At 41.4% G+C, this 19964-nt stretch overlaps 1 protein-coding gene across 1 annotated transcript in view; it reads right to left on the reverse strand.

The window, feature by feature from the left end:
* Window positions 1-3: 3 nt before the first annotated feature.
* The window catches only part of si:ch73-95l15.5 (uncharacterized), a 35371-nt gene continuing 15410 nt past the window's right edge, over window positions 4-19964 (reverse strand). Inside the window, exons 4-11 of the mRNA XM_062062726.1 lie at window positions 15098-15235; window positions 8405-8482; window positions 8024-8146; window positions 6134-6283; window positions 2610-2777; window positions 2324-2515; window positions 733-924; window positions 4-600 (exon numbers count right to left, since the gene is read on the reverse strand). Coding sequence (XP_061918710.1) covers window positions 493-600; window positions 733-924; window positions 2324-2515; window positions 2610-2777; window positions 6134-6283; window positions 8024-8146; window positions 8405-8482; window positions 15098-15235 — 1149 coding nt within the window. The 3' untranslated portion in view covers window positions 4-492. The remainder of the gene's footprint in view (window positions 601-732; window positions 925-2323; window positions 2516-2609; window positions 2778-6133; window positions 6284-8023; window positions 8147-8404; window positions 8483-15097; window positions 15236-19964) is intronic.

Below are 19964 nucleotides of genomic sequence, written 5' to 3' on the forward strand. Positions count from 1 at the left end.
ATATAACCTGGATCAGAGTGTTTAATTCTCTTGAGCTCAAAATCACCAACCTACTACATTAAAAAATATTAAAAGCAGAGGACCAAAGTAGTACATAAAAAGGATATTTTGGTGCACAACTGCAAAGAAAAAAAGACTAGATATAAGTAGCTCATTCATAGAAGATATGATTAACAGGGATTTCAAAAAGGTAGCCTTTATAGAATTCCATCACTACCTCCATAATTAGACCAATGACATTCAAAAATCAATGACTGTACATACAGTAATCAGTGCTAATATTTTAAATCAAGCGTTTCCATAATGGCAGTATCTGACTAACGGTTCCAAGTTTCCTGTGCGTCGTACCTGAACCTGGCTCTAAGTGCAATGCTGCGGAACTACTGTACACATAAATACACACCACCACTATACAGTAAGTACGCTATTGGCAGTAAAAGGTGGTGCTGAAAGTGCTAAGTGGACGTCCGGCACCGCTCAGCCATCCTGAGGTCACAGTGCGTGTTTGACGGCCGACATGCGCTCGTCACGTTTCTTCTGCAAGTTGTGCTGCAGCTCCACAAACTGGCGGTCCCGCTCTTCAGCATCATGGAGGATTTGCTACGCAGGAGAGAAAGCCTTGTTCAATACTAGACATCAGCCATCTATATCTTGCATTTTGAGTCACGCATATCAATTACATCTTTGTACAGATTCACACAAACATCACATGTTTGCTTGGTGTTCTTCTACCTCTAAGAGTTGGTCTCTCTTCTCCAGGCTGTCCATCAGTTTTCTCTCGGCTCGCTTGGCGTCCTCTTGCTGGTTCTGTCGCATTCTGTCCGCCTCCCTCCGCCGCTTCTCTTCCTCATGCAGTGACCGTCTGGCGTCATTGAGCTGAGCCGTCAGGGAGGACGTGGTCTGAGTCTGGTTCTCCTGCTGACTCTGAAACGTGAACGAAGAGGAACAAGATGGAGGTATACAGTGCAGTGAAACCTCGATTTACGAACCCCTCTTATTTTTTTACAAGCTTTTCGGTTTACAAACTGTGTGCGAACCATGTCTCCGTGTACGAACGCTTCATTCATTCAGTCATTTTGTTTCCCGCTGGCAGCCATTTTGTGCTTGCCATTGAAGAGATTGCAGAAGCCGGCTTCCTACCACAGCAAGTTTTTGTTGTTCAGTTTTTTTTTGACAAAACGGTTAACAGAAATACAATACAACACGAATCAAATGCTATCCCCCCCCCCCCCACTCAAAAAATAAACAGATAAATAAAAATCAGTCAAAACAGGGTGTACCCCGCCTTCCGCCCGAATGCAACTGGAATAGGCTCCAGCACCCCCCGCAACCCCGAAAAGGGACAAGCGGTAGAAAATGGATGGATGGCAAACAAGTACAAGCAAATATCGATATAAAGCCACAGGCAACTGCACTTCCGAATAGCCTCAACATGGTGCAGCAATACACAAAAGCAAACAAAAGGCTCATCAATCACCCATGATTTAACCACGTCTCAATCGGGACCAAGCTGGAGATCAGTCTCCTTTACATATTTGAGGAAACCACCCCATACTTCCCGAAACTTCACAGAACCACCATTCAATGTCAGCCTAGTCTTTTCTAGTTTGAGGAAAATAAAGAACATCTTTAATCCAACGGGTGTGGCTCGGAGGCGCGGTTGCCTTCTAATTTAACCCACAGCACGGTTTTAATTGTGATGAGAACTGACTTTTGTAAAATGATGCCAAAAGCGGACTTATTTCACAGCAGGGTATAGAACTTTCTCTCGTTCACCATCGCCTCTTTCAATCCCGCCCTCCCCTCCCCCCACTTATCACATGCCTTTTCTCTCTCTTCGACAGCTCCTTGAGGAGCAACTCCCGAGAGGACTTTGCCGATCAGCTTTATGTACTGTGAGTGGATTCTACTTTTTTAAACGTTTAATATTGTAGCAAAATGGTTGTTAAAGTGAAGGATTTTTGTGATTTCTGATCGTTTGTAAGGACACCAAAGGAGATTTCTGTGTGTGTGCCACGGCAAAGCAGCGCATACAGCACAGTTCAGCTGTTTTGGCTTGTTAATTAAGAGATAGGTAATTCATAACCCTTTTGATAGTTTGATATAAAGTACTTTACATTCATTTATATTGCGTTAAAGTGTACACACCTTCACTAAAATATGGACTTTTGTCAAAGCTGGAACAAATTATTTATATTTACATTCTTTCTTATAGAGATATTTGCTTCACTGTATGCACTTTTCAACTTACGAACCCTGTTCAAGAACCAGTTAGGTTTGTAAATCGAGGTTCCCCTGTACTGCCCTGGAAAGCGTGTCGGACCTGAACGACGGTCTGGTACTCCTGCAGGGCGGCGGTGAACTTGGTGACCTCCTGGCACAAGGTGGCACTGTGTCCCTCCCTCTCCGCCAACAAGGCAGCAAGGTGACTCTGCTTCTCCCTCAGCTGTGAAGCCAGGGACGCCTCAGCTCCGCCCCCTGGCAAGCCTTGGCCAATCACAGAATCAGACAGAGCCTGGAGGAACAAGATAGGTCATCATGGTAACAAGACATCAATTTGATGTAAAAAAAATACAAATAATTATACATTCTTTTTTTTCTTTTCTTACCAGAACATCTTTCTGACAGCTCTCTAGCTCCACCTTGAGGATGTGGACGAGCGCCTCCTTCTCTTGCATAGTGGCAGCAAGAGCCCTGTCCCGCTGCCTCCACACCGCCCTCTCCTTCTCCACCTCCTGCAGGAAATGCTCCTTTTCATCCAGAGCCACACGAAGACCCTGGTGGGACAAAATGAACGACAATGGACACCAAAAACCTCCAATGAAGTGATTTGTTGGAGTCTTAAAGGGGTCTGCACTTTTTTTATTTTGCCTATTGCTCACAATCATTATAAAAGTCATAACGACGGGTGGATTTGTTTCTTTTAATGTATTCTAAATATTAAATACATTTCATCAAAAGTCTGCTTACAATGGAGCTTATGGAGGCCGCGCTATTCTGCCTTTAAAGCCCTTAAAAACATCCAAACACCTCCATTGAGGTTTTATATACATGAGTATATATGTAATGTTGTAACAGGCACATTTATAATAAGATGTAAAATTTACATATTTTGATCATTTTAAACATTAACTTCAAAATCGCATCACGACAGCCGCTTTTTATTTTTTTAACAACATGACTGATTATTATTCACTGCAGATTTCATGAGAGACTACAAACATAGTAAAACATCACTTACTGTACACGGTCTGCTATCATTAGGATGCAGACTGCTAGACTGTTCATATATTCCCATTAAATGAAGAATGACTCATAATCTCCACAAAGAAACGGGGTGGGTGGGAACAAGTGTCTTTCCGTGTCGTCCTCACCAGTTTCGGGTCCTAAATGGCTGTCAAAGTGTACCAACTTGTCAGAATACCTACTCCCACGTCTCATGTCCAGGTGAGAGGCATGATTTATGATCTAGGATAAACTTACAGGAAGCGAGGGAGCAGCAGACCACTCGGTGATGTAAACATCACCACACAAGCTTGTGATCACCGCGTAGCTATAAATAATTTGTCTGCGTTAGCATTTAAAATAACAATATCACTATCACTTGGCTAATATTCAAGTCACAATATGTAAATGGAGTATTGGTGGCGCTTTTTGGATGTTTTTTTATTTGATTTTATAGGCGGAAAAAGAGGACCTCCCATTTGCTCCGCTTTTAGCAGATTTTTATTTACGTTTAATTACTATTTATAATGCATTAAAAAAAAAATCCACATACATTACATTGTAGGGGGCGCTTGCGGCCTAACATTGGGCCCTATGGTTAAGAGACACTGGTATATAGTATATGCCATCAACGTGCCGGGGACCATCTCTCCGCAAAGAAACACGCCCAGTTCTCCCATTACTTCAGCGTTATGTTGAGCTGATTTTTCATGCTCATTTTATAATGCATATGTTCCTTCTTGACTGCACTTAAATGTAGAATATATGTATAATATATTTATATTATTCACATGTGAATAATGCTGTATAGTATTTATTGTCTATTGTGAGCGAACTGTGGTGCTGAATTTCCCCCAGGGATCAATAAAGTACTTTCTATTCTATTCTATTAATTTTTTTGCTGTTTTATCTGCCACACGTGGAAAGCCGGTCAGTGAAAATAATGCATACATTAAACCGGTCCCTGGTGGAAAATAGGTTGGGGACCCCTGCTTTAGAGGGTATCGATCTGCAAAAACATTGTGGAGATATTTGTTAAACAATCTTGCCTTCCTTCATAATTCCTCCAAACGAACCATTTGGTGACTTCTTTTCCAATAGGTGACATCAGAGATTTATCCATATAAATGTAAAAAATTTACCCGAAGAGCCATTGGAGTCTGCCATTGTATTCAATAAGTGCCTTCTTTTTCAGACAGGCTCTGACATGCACTGCATCATCCAGTGTTGCCCTTTCTCATACAAATTAGCGTGTAGTTCTAACTTATATCTGTTAGTAGACTTAATATGAAAGTGCTAAAAACTACAACAAAACACTTCCTTGTGGTCTACATCGGTCCCCAACCTTTTTGTAGCTGCGGACCGGTCAACGCTTGAAAATTTGTCCCACGGACCGGGGGGGGATGTTTGTTTTTTTTGTCATAAAGAAATACAATCATGTGTGCTTACGGACTGTATCCCTGCAGACTGTATTGATCTATATTGATATATAATGTATATATTGTGTTTTTTATGTTGATTTAATTTAAAATATGTATATATATATATATATATATATATATATATATATATATATATATATATATATATATATATATATATATATTTATTTATTTTTTAATTTCTTGTGCAGCCCAGTACCAATCAGTCCACGGCCCGGTGGTTGGGGACCACTGGTCTACATAACATGTAATGGTGGTTCTTTGGTCAAAATGTTGCATAGATTATGTTTTACAGAATGTCTTCAAGCCGCTTTCTGACTGTCTCTTCAACATACTTGCCAACCTTAGACCTCTGAATTCAGGAGATGGGGGGGGGGGGATTTGGTGGTAGCAGGGGTGTATATTGTAGCGTCCCGGAAGAGTTAGTGCTGCAAGGGGTTCTGGGTATTTGTTCTGTTGTGTTTATGTTGTGTTACGGTGCGGATGTTCTCCCGAAATGTGTTTGTCATTCTTGTTTGGTGTGGGTTCACAGTGTGGCGCATATTTGTAACAGTGTTAAAGTTGTTTATACGGCTACCCTCAGTGTGACCTGTATGGCTGTTGATCAAGTATGCCTTGCATTCACTTATGTGTGTGCAAAAGTCGCATATCAATCAATCAATCAATCAATCAATCAATCAATCAATGTTTATTTATATAGCCCTTAATCACAAGTGTCTCAAAGGGCTAATATATTATGTGACTGGGCCGGCACGCTATTCGTATGGAGGAAAAGCGGACGTGACGACAGGTTGTAGAGGATGTTAAAGGCAGTGCCTTTAAGGCCCGCCCCCAATGTGGTTGTCCGGGTGGAAATTGGGAGAAAAACGGGAGAATGGTTTCCCCGGGAGATTTTCGGGAGGGGCACTGAAATTCGGGAGTCTCCCGGGAAAATCTGGAGGGTTGGCAAGTATGCTCTTCAGGACGTGCCGTTATGTGGGCGGGCTTACTTACATGCCTCCACTATGGCTGTGTCTTCTCCCCGTCTTCAAAGTTGTAGTTTTTAGCGCTTCCATAGCTTGTCTACTGATAGATTTCAGTTAGAACTGTACGCTACTTTGTATTAGAAATGGCAACATTGGAGGATGCATGTGCATGTACGAGCCAGTCTGCCCCACAACAAGAGGATAGAGAAAAAGAAGGAACTTATTGACTATTACTACTACTATAATGGCGGACTCGCGCAAAGCTCTTCAGGTAGATCTCTACCTGAAGAGTTATCCGCTGATGTCTCAATTTGAAAAAATGTCACAAATCGGGCAAATTCTAAAAAGCTCGTTTGGAGGAAGTATGAAGGAAGGCAATATTTTTTTGTATTACAAGACATCTCCGCTATTTCAAATTTTCGGGACTTATGCAGATCCTAAACACACAAAAACAGGTGTCAATAGGTATTAAAAGTTGGTGCCCTTTGAGAGCGAGCTCACGTTGATAATGTCCTGGTTGCCCTGCAGCACCATGTTTAGAGTGTCAAGGTCTCTCTCGCGGTCTCCTGCCGCCTTCCTCAGTGAGGATACATCTTCCTCCAGATGCTTTTCCTGCTCAGCCAATTCAGATACCAAACTCTTCATGGCAGCCTGTGGAAAAAATGGTCACATATCAGATTTGTTGCACGCAAATTCTACAAGTTCGAAAATGACACACATACAATTGTAATTACAGATTGAATATTGCAAAAATATGTCACTTTTCTTGTGTACATGTTACCAGCTATTTCTGAAACAATTGAATGACAAACGAATTATGGAACCTTGGGGCAATCATGTATTTAAAAACACCAGATAAGTCTGTGTAATCAAGATGCTCCAAACAATGATTTATAAAGAAAATGACATGAAAAATTCTGAATCCAGACGGTGATCCGAATCAGCACTCAAAAAATCGAATCACTTGTTCCATATCCCATTTTTGGCGTTTCCTGAAAGTTCAATCCAAATCTGCCGGTAACTTTTTGAGCTATCTATAGCGGGATGAACTAAACCAAGTAAAGCCTCTTGCCAGTAATCCACTCTCTTTGTCTCTGTGGGTGGAAGCAGGGCCGCTGACAATACGCAAAAAAAGAAGTTCAAAGTTCAAAAAAAGACTGGAAAAGTCATGGAGACCGCTTGAACACGGACTTTATAATCTACTATGTTCTCAATAAAGTAACTGCAATACTTTTTCTAAGCTTTCTGATTGGCTACTTTCTGTGTCGTATCACAAATCATGCAGCAATGACCCATGAGGTGTCAGCGTTCCCTACATACATTAGGAGTTTTGTTCCTAAATATTGACCATGTTTATTATTTACGGTTGTCGGCCTCGCCCCGTTTTTGATCCAATTGCTGGAATAAATTCACTCTTACAGGGGATCTAGACTTTTTTGGAATTTTGTCTATCATTCACAATTCTTATGTAATACAAGAACACATAGGTCTTTTTTAATCAACCCTGACTAGTGACAATCTACAATGTATGTAGTCATGAAAATAAAGAAAACGCATTGAATGAGAATGTCCAAACTTTTGACCTGTACTGTATATATACACATTTTTACATAAGCTATGTAAAAAAAAAAAAATCTTTACATTTCACTGCAAAAAACAGGCATCGTATTTTCCAGAATTTTACCATAAAATTTGCGGTGTTTTTTTTGGTACAGAATATTACTGTAAATTGGGTGGAAAACAGTTACATTGTTTTCTACGGTAAAATTCATGCAATAAAGCTGCCAATTTTTCATCGTAAAATCCATGGTTATGTTTTACTGTATATGGAAAAACAGTACCAAAGTTGTTTTTACGGTAAAAAAAAAAAAAAGGCAGCTCGGTCGTCAGAATTTTACCGTTTGCCTATTGTCATTTTTACAGTGTTCAATTTGATAGATAACTTGTGTTGAAATCATAAGTCAAGCAGATATTTAAGTATTTATATTAATTTTAACAAAAAATGTTTTAGATTGTATGATAACATAATATTTTGTTTGCCTTATTAGACATAATTTATGTTTAGAAGATATGCAGCTGCATGCAGTACATATATATTTTAATGTCAAACTGGAAAGAACAAATATATTTAAGAAGAAAAGATAAAGTACTTTAATAACACATATTATTTCCAAGCTTTTAAAATACCATGGCGGACCAGACTTGCCTTGAATTTGACACGTGTCATAAATGATAGCCCCCACCTCAAACAGAAGGAGTGGAAATAATCCACAAAGTCAGCAAAGTGGCAGTAAGACAGGGGTGTGCAGGTGATTTGCAGGCCAGCAGGGGCCCAGTGAACGGAGGAATTGTTTGCAAGTTTTGTGACGTCCAGTTATTGTTTCCACTAACCTTCTCCTCACTGAGGATTTCTTTCAGGTTCTCGCTCAGTTTGTTGACGATTTCGTCAGCGAGGGCGACCCCTCCGCTGCCTCCCCCCTCCAGACACACTTTTCTGATCACAGCCATGCACTCCTGAGGGTGGAAACACACACACACACGCACAAAATAATTAAGTACATTAGAGTTACGTCAGTCAGCAAAAAGGCAAGACTGCAATTTTTCACGTGCGTAATGTGAATAGTGCCACACACTAATCATTTTCATCGTTGCAGCATTCCGGCATGTCACACGCGAGGTTGCTAGACGTTAAAGGGGTCGGACGCAACTCCGCCAGCAAACAACATTCCACAGAGTATTGAGTCAGTCAACCTGTCCGTTCTCATCGCTCACCTGGATTAGACGGTCGCGGCTGTGCAGGGAACAGGCCAGGTGAGGCAGCAGGGAGGTGCCCTTTTCCTCCAGCAGAAACTAGGAGGCAATAAAAAGAGACATGAAAACTATTAAACAAACAAAACTTTTTGCAGCACAAAAAATTGGGACAGGTTTGGAGGGATTTGGAAAAGGCGGGCCGGGCCAACTTCACACAGATGAATCACAAAATGTTAATAACTTAAAAACCATAATAGCATTAATTAACATTAACATTAATTACACCGTAATAACATAAAACCATGAAATGTTAACATAAAAACTATGTTAATTAGACCAAAAATTTTTGCAGCACAAACGTAGCAGAAACAAATGGGGTAAGTTTGGGGAGATTTTGACATAGTTGGAAGGGGGAGTGGGTCTAGTTATGATTAATAACAGGTTAATTACACATTAATAACATCCATCCATCCATTTTCTACCGCTTATTCCCTTCGGGGTCGCGGGGGTCGCTGGGGCCTATCTCAGCTACAATCGGGCAGAAGGCGGGGTACACCCTGGACAAGTCGCCACCTCATCGCAGACATTAATAACATAAAACCATAAAACATTAAATAACTTAAAAACTATGATAGACCAAAAATGTTTGCAGCACAAACGATTGCAACACGTTTGGGGTGATTTGAACAAACATAGCGCTGATTGTCAACAACAGTGCAATAAAAAAGACTTTCCCACTAAGGCAGACCTGGGCATTCTGCGGCCCGCGGGCCGCATCCGGCCCTTTGTGCGTCCCTGTCCGGCCCGCGTGAGGCCAATTATAAATGACAAAATAAATTTGAAAAAGTATCTATGTCGAGTGTGCAATACAACGGTGCTGCTTTTGTTTTGAAAATCGTTATTTGTATTACTTCCGTGTGGACGTATGCGTGTGCGTGATTGTGAGTGAATGTGAACAGCTGCAATCACAAATTACAAAATAAAGTTGAAAAAACATCTACGTCGTGCGCGCAATACAACTGTGCTGCTTTTATTTTGAAAAGTATTATTTATGGGCGTGTGTCCGTGTGTAACCTGCGAGTGAAGGTGCACAGCGACAAGTGATGCATGGTTTACACCCGAGACGCTAAAAAGAGAAAAGTTGATTAGGAATGGAGTGTTTCCAACAAGACATGGACTGCCAAGCAACGTGCCCTCTAAGGTGCGCGCCTGCGCAATTGCGCACTGCTCAAGCGTCTGCTGCGCACAGCAAATATATGCCGCCCACCAAATCAAATCCCATCTGAATTCTAAACAAAGTAAACATATTTATTCTATGTAATTTTGCAATGCAACTTTGAGTGACAGTGACAACAAGCGGCCCTAACGGTGTTCGTCAACACCGTGCAATTGAACACCGTTCAATTATTGTAACGTCTATCGAGATGCTTCGAGGACAGGAATTATATCGATCACTTTATTGAGCAAAACTGTTTATTTATAAATAGTTGATTTATATAGGCTAGTAAGGTAAAGTTTTGTACCTGACAAGTTTCGGCTATCTTGCTTCTGCAGCCTTCCTCAGAGGTGTCACGTGATGTTAGTGTGACGTCATCTGTGACGTGTTATATGGATTGTTCCATCCCACCTGAGGTGGTGGGATGGCGGTGTCCCCTGGTGTGCGTCGGGGGTAGGGCGGGGCGCCCCCTGTCGTCCGGATGTCCACCAAACGGCCGGGGGCGGCCCTGCAGGACCGTGTCCCAGGTGTGGGATAGTTGGTAGGCTCCCTCGTCCCTGTTGACAGTCTTTGGGGCCCGCTTCCTGATTTCAACCGCCTCTTTGATCCACCGATGGAATTTGTTGCTTTCCATCCTAATTACCTTGGCTGCCTCCCAGTTCATTAGATGGTTTTCCCTCTTGCAGTGGTCTGAAATGGCTGATTTCAGATTTTCCTGCGTTGCTTTCATTCTCGTTGCACGGGTGAGCGTTCCAGATGTTTCCTTTTCACATTCTTTCTGGTGTTCCTTTTTTCGTGTGCTGAACTGTCGACCTGTCTCTCCTATGTATGTTTTATTGCATGTTAGGCAAGGGATCTCATATATCACATCACACTTTTTCTCAGGGGGGATCTCATCCTTAGGGTGTACTAGGATTTGGCGAAGCTTGATGTGCGGCTTCACTGGTGTGCTGATGTGGTGTTTCCTCATCGCTCGCTGTATGCGTTCTGTGACACCCCTGACGTATGGGAGGGTGACCATGCCCAGGTTCTCAGGTCTAGAACCTTTCTTCTTTTTTTCCTCCTTGTTGTTCCTTTGGACCTCTCGTTTGCCTTTGTTTATGGCCCAGTTTGGGTAGTTGCAGGCTTTGAGCGCCTGTTTTATATGGTCCTCCTCCTTTTCTCTGTCATGGTTGTCTGTGATCACCTTGGTGCGATCATATAGGGTGCGGACTACTGACAATTTGTGTGCTGTGGGGTGCTCTGATGTCCATAGTAAATATTGATCTGTGTGTGTGGGTTTTCTGTATATTGTTATCTTGATGCTTCCATCCTCAGTGTGCTTGATTTTCATGTCCAGGAACGCGATGGATCTGTGCTCTTCCTCTTCATGAGTAAACTTTATGTTTCCCGTCTCATCTATGGTGTTTAAGTGGTCTGTGAGTCTTTGTGTGTGGCCGGTCTTAATTTTCTCCAGGATGTCATCCACATAGCGCCTCCAGAGGGACAGTCTACATCCTTCGGGAGCGGTGGCTATGGCTTTGGCCTCCAGGTCCTCCATGAAGAAACCACTCATGATGGCTGAGAGGGGGTCCCCCATGGCAAAACCCTCCTTCTGTCTGTATATGGTCCCTCTGAACAGGAAATATGTAGACTTGGCTACGAATGATAACAACTGGACTGTGTCTTCAACTGTTAGGTTTGTTCGTTTCCGGAGTGTTGAATCTGCTTTCAGGCGGTTCTGTACTATGTTTATTGTGACGTCCACTGGTGTTTTTGTGAATAGGGAGACTACGTCGTGAGATATGAGTATCTCGTCTGATTCTACTTTTACAGTGCTTAATTCTTGTGCCAGCTGCTTTGAGTTTTTGCAGTGTTGCTTCGTCTGGCCTAGGAGAGGTTTTATTATCTCGACTAGGGCTTTCGAAAGGTTGTATGTAACTGAGCCTATACTGTCAACAATTGGGCGGAGTGGAACGTCTTTTTTATGTATTTTGGGGGTGCCGTATATTCTAGGGGTGATACTGGCTGTCGGTACTAAAAAACTGTAGTTGTCCTTGTCTATTTTTCCCTCGTCCACTAATGGTTTTAGTAGAGTCTTCAGTTTTTTCTTTTTGTCTTCTGTCGGGTCCTTTTTTACAACTTCATATGTGTCTTTATCCTCCAGCATAGCTATCATTTGGTTTTCATATTGTTTTGTGTCCATAATGACTGTTGTCCTTCCTTTATCTGCAGGTAGTATTTTGATGGTTTTGTCTTTGGCTATTGACTGTATAGCTTTCCATTCTTCCCTACTGGTGTTTTTGTGTGTTATTTTGGCAGTCTTCAGTATCCCTGCTACCTCGTTGCGCAAACCCGCTTTGTCGCCTTGATTTGTTAATTTATGACATGCTATCTCTGTTGCTACGATGAATTCTTCGTATGGGATGTTTATTGGGGTTGTGGCAAAGTTAAGACCGCGAGACAACACCTTGTTTTCCGTTACTGTTAATTTGCGTTGTGAAAGGTTACATACCCATTTTTCTCTTTTTTCTGTGTGTTCCTCCTCCTTTTTCGCTGAGGTTAGCTTCTCAAGTTTTCTGATGTGACGGTATTTTGTTGTCTTGAATTCCTTCTCGTGCTCACGTTGTAGGTGTTCATTCATTATTCGTTCGGTTTCCGTGTCCAGGGGGAAACGTTGTTTAAATCCACTCCTTTTTTCGGTTAACTGCTCTTCTATGTTGTTGATCTTATTCACCGTGCATCGTATTCTTTCTCTCACCAAGGCATTCCGTGCTTTTCTTACAATTCGTTCCGCGTTCATCGTCGGAATTGGGTTTTTGATCCCCAAGCTTGTTGGAACAACTCTTTCATCTCGGCAACGTAATGTGAATCTCAGGTGGTTGCGGAAGCGGGCCAGTTTGTGTTCCAGTTGTTCCAAACAACGGAATTCTTTGACACTGCACTGTCCATGACTTATACGTAATATGTTAAAGAGGTTCATTTAGCCTACTAATGTGTATTTATAAATAGTTGATTTATATAGGCTAGTAAGGTAAAGTTTTGTACCTGACAAGGTACAAAACTTTACCTTACTAGCCTATATAAATCAACTATTTATAAATACACATTAGTAGGCTAAATGAACCTCTTTAACACAAAACTGTTTATATTCGGACATAACCACACCAAAAACATGAGTAAAACACTTCTATCTCGAAAAACTAGTCATTTTCTGCCGTACAAACCAGGCCAAAACCAACTTGTCATCTGTCACCAACACGCATACCACTAAGCCACTGGTGCGTTTATGGCCACACAAAAAGTCGGACAACTCAAACACCACACAAAGTTACACTATGACTCCTCAGTCATACGTGTGCTTATTTTACTGTCATTTATTATTAATGTTAATTTATTTATATTAGTCATGGAATGCTGTTACACACACTATGTTGAAGTATTACTATTATTATTAATTATTATTATTATTATTATTATTATTATTTATCTTACAGTATATATCAAAACTAATATTGAGCAAAATTTAATTGAAATATTGTCGATGTGGCCCTCCAGCAGTGCTCGGGTTGCTCATGCGGCCCCCGGTAAAAATTAATTGCCCACCCCTGCACTAAGGGGTGGTAAGCCACACTTGAAAGCCCATGCAGAGCTGCTGGATGCCTACGGCGTCAGAGCAGTGCCAAAATTCTTGGCCATAAAAAACACACTCTGTGTGTGCGCGGACTAATTTTGCTGCGTCGTTTAGCTATCGTGATGTGTCTTTCTCTTTCTGTCTTTCTCAAAACTTTGTGGGCTCTCTTATTTACTTGCCTCCACATCAACTGCGTCTTCTTCTCCCCGCCATCTTTGTTGTAGTTTTTAGCGCTTCCGTAGCGAGACTACTGACAGATATAAGTTAGAAATATACGCTACTTTGTATTAGAAATGGCAACAGCGGAGGATGAATGTGCATGTACGAGCCAGTCGCCCCACAACAAGAGGATAGAGAAAAAGGAGGAGCTTATTGACTACATTGTCCGACTATGGCGGACTCTACCAAAGCATTTTGGGTAAATTCCATCCATCCATCCATCCATTTTCTACCGCTTGTCCCGTTCAGGGTCGCGGGTCTCAGCTGCTTCGGGCGGAAGGCGGGGTAGACCCTGGACAAGTCGCCACCTCATCACAGGGCCAACACAGACAGACAACATTCACACTCACACATTAGGGCCAATTTAGTGTTGCCAATCAACCTATCACCAGGTGCATGTCTTTGGAGGTGGGAGGGAGCCGGAGTACCCAGAGAGAACCCACGCAGTCACGTGGAGAACATGCAAACCCCACACAGAAAGATTATGAGCCCAGGATTGAACCCAGGACCTTCGTATTGTGAGGCACACGCACTAACCCCTGTTCCACCGTGCTGCCCATTTTGGGTAAATTCATACCAAAAATATCAGACACACACACACACACACACACACACACACACACAGTCCTGAGTGCAATCCCGGGCTCGGGATCTTTCTGTGTGGAGTTTGCATGTTCTCCCCGTGACTGCGTGGGTTCCCTCCGGGTACTCCGGCTTCCTCCCACCGCCAAAAACATGCACCTGGGAATAGGTTTATTGGCAACACTAAAGTGGCCCTAGTGTGATAACGTGAGTGTGAATGTTGTCTGTCTATCTGTGTTGGCCCTGCGATGAGGTGGCGACTTGTCCAGGGTGTACCCCGCCTTCCGCCCGAATGCAGCTGAGATAGGCTCCAGCACCCCATCGCAGGGCCAACACAGATAGACAGACAACATTCACGCTCACGTGTGAGTCTATCCGTCAATTTTAAGTTATGTTTTTTAAGGTTTATTTTATGTTCTTAGTTTTTTATATGGCAAACACACAAAATACACAATTTTTTCCCAAAAAATATTTAGAAGTGTAATATTTGATGTGAAGTAGTTGGAGGCATGAATAGGTCGATAGTTTATAAACAGCCTGCAAGGCAGCTTTGTGTTATTCTCGTTACATTTCAACTGTTAGTTTTTTAATTCCACTTTGTTTTGGTTCCTTCTTTTCATAGCATTTTTCGAATGTGCGGCGGGCCGTTAAAAAATTAGCTGCGGGCCACAAATGGCCCCCGGGCTGCACTTTGGACACCCCTGCGCCGAATGATGCCATGTAAATGATACGGCTTTTAACGCAAATACTCATCCGCTGTAAGTCTGCAATGCAAACCATGGCGGCGGTTTTCCAACTCGTTCAAGCCTGCGTCTGCAGGTTGTGTAAATACTTTCTAACTGACAACGAGATGCCCTCCAGTCATGTGAATGCCTCTTTTGTCCTGGTTAATAATATCCTGACTGCTGAGCCCAGGGCAAACTCTGCCAGTCCGGCAAGATTCCACTGCGTGTGTGTTTTTGATCCTCACATATAAAAGAGCAGAAAGACGCCACACCCTTGCTGCAGCCAAACACACACGACAGTTACGAGAACTCGGCAGGCAGGCAACGTTTAAATTAAATCGACAAAACGTAGTGCTTACGTGCGTCCGATCCTCTGTGCCGCTGACCTCCGCCGACCTCGGCTTTAACTCAGCCTCCAGGGTTCTGATGCGGGCCTCCGCCTGGTCCAGCTTGCCTCGCAGGTGCCTGACGACTTGCTGGACCCTGCGACTATTGCTCTGGCGGGGACAAAGAATGTTGTGTTGAAAAGTTTGCACAGGAGGGTTATTGAAAAGTTGTTGCATAACGACCTATGACCTCAGGATGCCGCGAACTGTGTCAATATTTCAAACCGGACGCTTTATTCAGAGCCTTTTATAGCCAGGCGTCTGTTCAGGTAGAAAACACAGACAAGCTACTTCAATTTGTCCATTTCATTGACATACCACAATTTCCTGGTGTTCCCAGCATGTAATACATCTAGTAAAAGTCTAATTCCCGACTAGGGACAGGTACCCTCCATCCATACATTTTCTTACCGCTTGTCCCTTTCGGGGTCGGGAGGGGTGCTATTTTCGGTACCTGGGTTGCAGGTGACGTCACGCCCGGTCGGACTCAGCCAAACTATCCCTGTAGGTAATGTTGCAATTTCCAATGCCAACAAAGAAAATTTACTCACAAAACCACTCCAACGTACGTTAAGTAGGGCTACACTTTTCCAAAAATACGCTAGCATAATGCTAATATACTTTGGCTGTGCCATCGACATCCTACTGATTAGCATTAGCGACTTTACAGTGAATTTAAAAAAAAAAAACTACAACTGAGATGCAAGTTACAATCAAACAGCCGGTGCACAATAAGTACAATACTTACAGCAGGGTTTCCCACACATTCATTTATTTGTGGCGGCCGGCCATGAAAGAATTACGTCCGCCTCAAATAAAAAATAAAAAAATAAAAAAAATATATTAATTTTTTTTTTTTTTTTTGTCCTCTCCAGCTTCTCAGGCAAATCATATACCGTAGTTGATGTAGATGCTCATATCGGCTGTTCAGATTTACTTTACAAAAGATAAGTGTAGGATACTTCTCTTGTTGCCTTATTTGTATTTGACTTTATTAAATGTATTTATATTAGAAACACAACATGTGTATATAACAAAGGGTGCAAAGTCTGCAGGCAGTAGGAAACACATGGTTAAGTGTAGAGAGTAAAACTGATGGCAGTCTAAAGTTCAAGATTTTTGGAGCTATTTGTTCAGTGGATCAGATGTTTGATGAAGCTCTGTGTCTATCTACCACCACTACTGTTTTCTGTTTATTTGTTACTGACTGTGGCAGGACACCTCTGCCTCTGTTTCACTTTATGTTGCTGGTAAATAATATGGTAGTAGTAGTAGGCTAAAGTTAAATTACTTAGTATGCACTAATTAAAGGGGCAGAGCTTTGAGACATTTTAGCTTTTATATTTTATAAGATATATTTTTTTGTAAGAACCACAACTAATAAATATATTTCAGTGAATAACTTATTGTTCAAATCTGTATATAAATATGTACATAAAGTGTTGTAATTATATTGTAAAATGGATGGATGGACATTTAAAACAAAACTGTTATTATTAATTAGTAAGTATACATTTTTTGAGCCTTTTTAGAGAAAATCAAATCATTGTAGTAAATTATGCAAATTACTCGATGATGTCATGGTGACCACGCCCATAGCCACGCCCCCACAGCCACAGGTATCTTGGCAGTTTATGGGAAACACTGTACAGTATATACACTTTATAGGGCACAACAGACAGCCAACACCGAAATGACCACCACACCATAAACTATGCACCACTGCCATCTAACGTCTGCGACTCGCAACTGTAATTGCAACTTACTGTCATAACTGCAAATTATACTCAGAAATGTGATAATGAAACAATATATAACAAATCAGCTCATTTCTAAACGTTGCAATAAAAAGTTTGATTTTCTTATCAAAAACTATTTATATTAATTAAAACATAAAGGTACCAAAAATTGATACCGGAATGGATTCCCAAGAACGGGGACTTGGTACTCTATTGGTTCAAATGTGAACAATAATTATCCCTATTAATGACATCCGTGCTACCATTTTTTAATTTCCCAAATATTCCCACATTTCCAGGAATTCCACATTTTCCGGGAGATTTTTTTTCCCAGTCGAAATTAATCCCAAATTTCTCAACCTATTCAAACTTTCAACTCATTTTGGAAATTCTAACCAACAATTTTACAAGTTACAAAAAATTCCCACCTTACCCACTCTTCAATAAAGCTCATCTATTAAAAGTGCTCCTACTTCCACATGTCCTAACACATGCAAACCATTCCAAAATCAAAGGGTTTCTTGATAATGTTAGTCAATTGCTAGCGTGCTATTGTTAGCATGCATGCTTTTTAAGCTATTTTTGCAGGTACTTTATACACCTTAGTCATATACTTTGGCATACAGTTTGCAAACTAAAATCGCATGTAAGCATGCGAACGTTGACATGCTAACTTCTTCGGCAAATTTTGCAAGCATGTAATTATATATTCTGACACTTTATGCACATGTTTACTGTTAGCATGCTCACTTTTTGAGCTAATTTTGCGGGTCGACACCTCCAGAGTCACATATTTGGTACTTGACCCATGCTACTTGGTTGTCATGTAAACATGCTAACCTGTGTAGCTCCTTTTACAGGTAAACACTGACTTAAGTCATATTTTTTGTTACCTGGAAGTATGCTAACATCTAGCATGCTAGATTTTGTAGCTAATCTTACAGGTATGTAGTTATATATATTAGGGCTGCAACAACTAATCGGTTAAATCGATTAAAAACGATTATAAAAAGAGTTGGCGATTAATTTAGTCATCGATTCGTTGGATCTATGCTATGCTCACGAGGTGGCGGTAAGCCAGCCAATGACGTGTCATGTGCAGCTCACATGACCACGCAGTCTCCTTTGCCTGGAAACATTCGAAAAATGGCGGAGGAAAGCAGTACCGATAGTTCAGCGGAGAAACATCTTGAGGTTATTGCTTCAATGGAGAAAAGTGTACGATCTAAGTCGTCAAAAGTGTTGGAACACTTTACTTTAAAGACTTCAAAAAAGACCGTTTCCTGCAAAATGTGCAGCATGGACCTCGCATGGCACGGAAGGACAACATTGCTTCGGGAGCAGCATGGGCTTCATCCATGTTGGAGCCATGGATGAAGGGAACTCACGGTACGTAACTTTTTAAGTCCATAGTCCGGGTACATTGATCCGTTGTGTCCGTCTTTGTGTGTTTTTAATCTTTTGTTAACGAGGGGATTTTTTTTAAGGAAGCGAAGCAGCAACTGTTGTGTATTAACTTTCATAGTATTAGGAACTTTTTGGATAGTGCGACGACTTCATTTTCTGTGTTGTTTTGAGTGGCAACAGGCATTCATGAGTTCAGCTTTTTTGTGAGTAACGTTAACGTGATCCCTTTGCTGCAACGCGGGGCTGATAATGTGTCAGCAGTGCGTATTCAGAGCACATGTAACAGCCAATCAGCAGTGCGTATTCAGAGCACATGCAACAGCCAATCAGCAGTGCGTATTCAGAGCACATGTAACAGCCAATCAGCAGTGCGTATTCAGAGCACATGTAACAGCCAATCAGCAGTGGTATTCAGAGCGCATGTAGTCAGTGCTGAGGCAGGCAAAGAGAAGAGACGTGTGGTGAGCAGATAGGTGTTTAGCAGTTGAGTATAATACAGCGGACTCTCCCCAAATTATAATAAACAATTCCAAATCAACTACTAGTAACATCACTATGAACCCGTTGACGTTCTAGAAACATAAGCGGCAGCTCAGCTCGCTCGCAGTCCTTGAGGTGAAGGCTAATTAGCTTTTAGCATAACTGTGACTGTCACTGTGCGGTGTGCGTGCGTGTGTGGGTCTGAGAGAAAGACAAGCATTATTGACCTACAGTTAACAACTAAGTTATTTCACTTTACCTTTTTCTGTGTTGATTGAGCTGCGTTGAAGCAGCAAAGAAGGACATTATGTTAAATGAAGAGTTTCCTGAAGCTGTCTCTGATAGTTGATATAATAATGTAACTGCATCATAAAGCCTACATGAACTCCATGGTGTTCAGGGATGAATAGTCTCTCCTATTGCTATTGTACTATTTTTTCAGCTAGTTACATTAATCATTAGTAATGTAACAGCCTAGTTTTGAATGACAGGGTCCCTGCTATCACATGTTGATAAACATATAACATTTACATAATAAAAATCAACTACAGGCTTCCCAAATGCTGTAATAAATTAAGCATGATGAGTTGAACATATGCATGCGGCCCCACTTTTAACTCTTTTTTTCCAAACGCTTATTGCAAACACTTACTTACAGTAAGTCATTAATTTGACTTTGTAAGTCATTATTTTGTCATTATTTTGACTTAGTAAGTAATTATTTTGTCATATTTTTGACTTATTAAATTACTAAGTCAAAATATGGACTTACTAAGTCATAATAATGACATACTTAGTATCTCAGGTAACTAGGACTGTTTTGTGTATTGTTTTTACTTTACGGAAAAAATATCGCAATATATATAGTATATCGGCATTCAGCATTATGGAGCGGAAAACACAACCAAAAATTGTAGGCTTCCTCACGCGACAAATCCGGCCTACTTCACCGCAGTCTGTAGTCTATTGCCTCCAGGCTGTGGTGGCAGCGATGAGATGGAGACGTGATGGCAACAGGCCAAGTTACACTGTTCCTTACACCCACCTACCCCTTTCCCCCTGGAGAGTCACCACCTTAACTAACACATTTTCTGGGGGAAACACTAAAATATATATATATATATATATATATATATATATATATATATATATATATATATATATATATATATATATAGATGCCTGTTTCATGAGGGGTTTCCTCAATCCTCAGG

Source organism: Entelurus aequoreus, linkage group LG11 (genome assembly GCF_033978785.1).
Source record: "Entelurus aequoreus isolate RoL-2023_Sb linkage group LG11, RoL_Eaeq_v1.1, whole genome shotgun sequence".
Lineage (NCBI taxonomy): Eukaryota > Metazoa > Chordata > Actinopteri > Syngnathiformes > Syngnathidae > Entelurus > Entelurus aequoreus.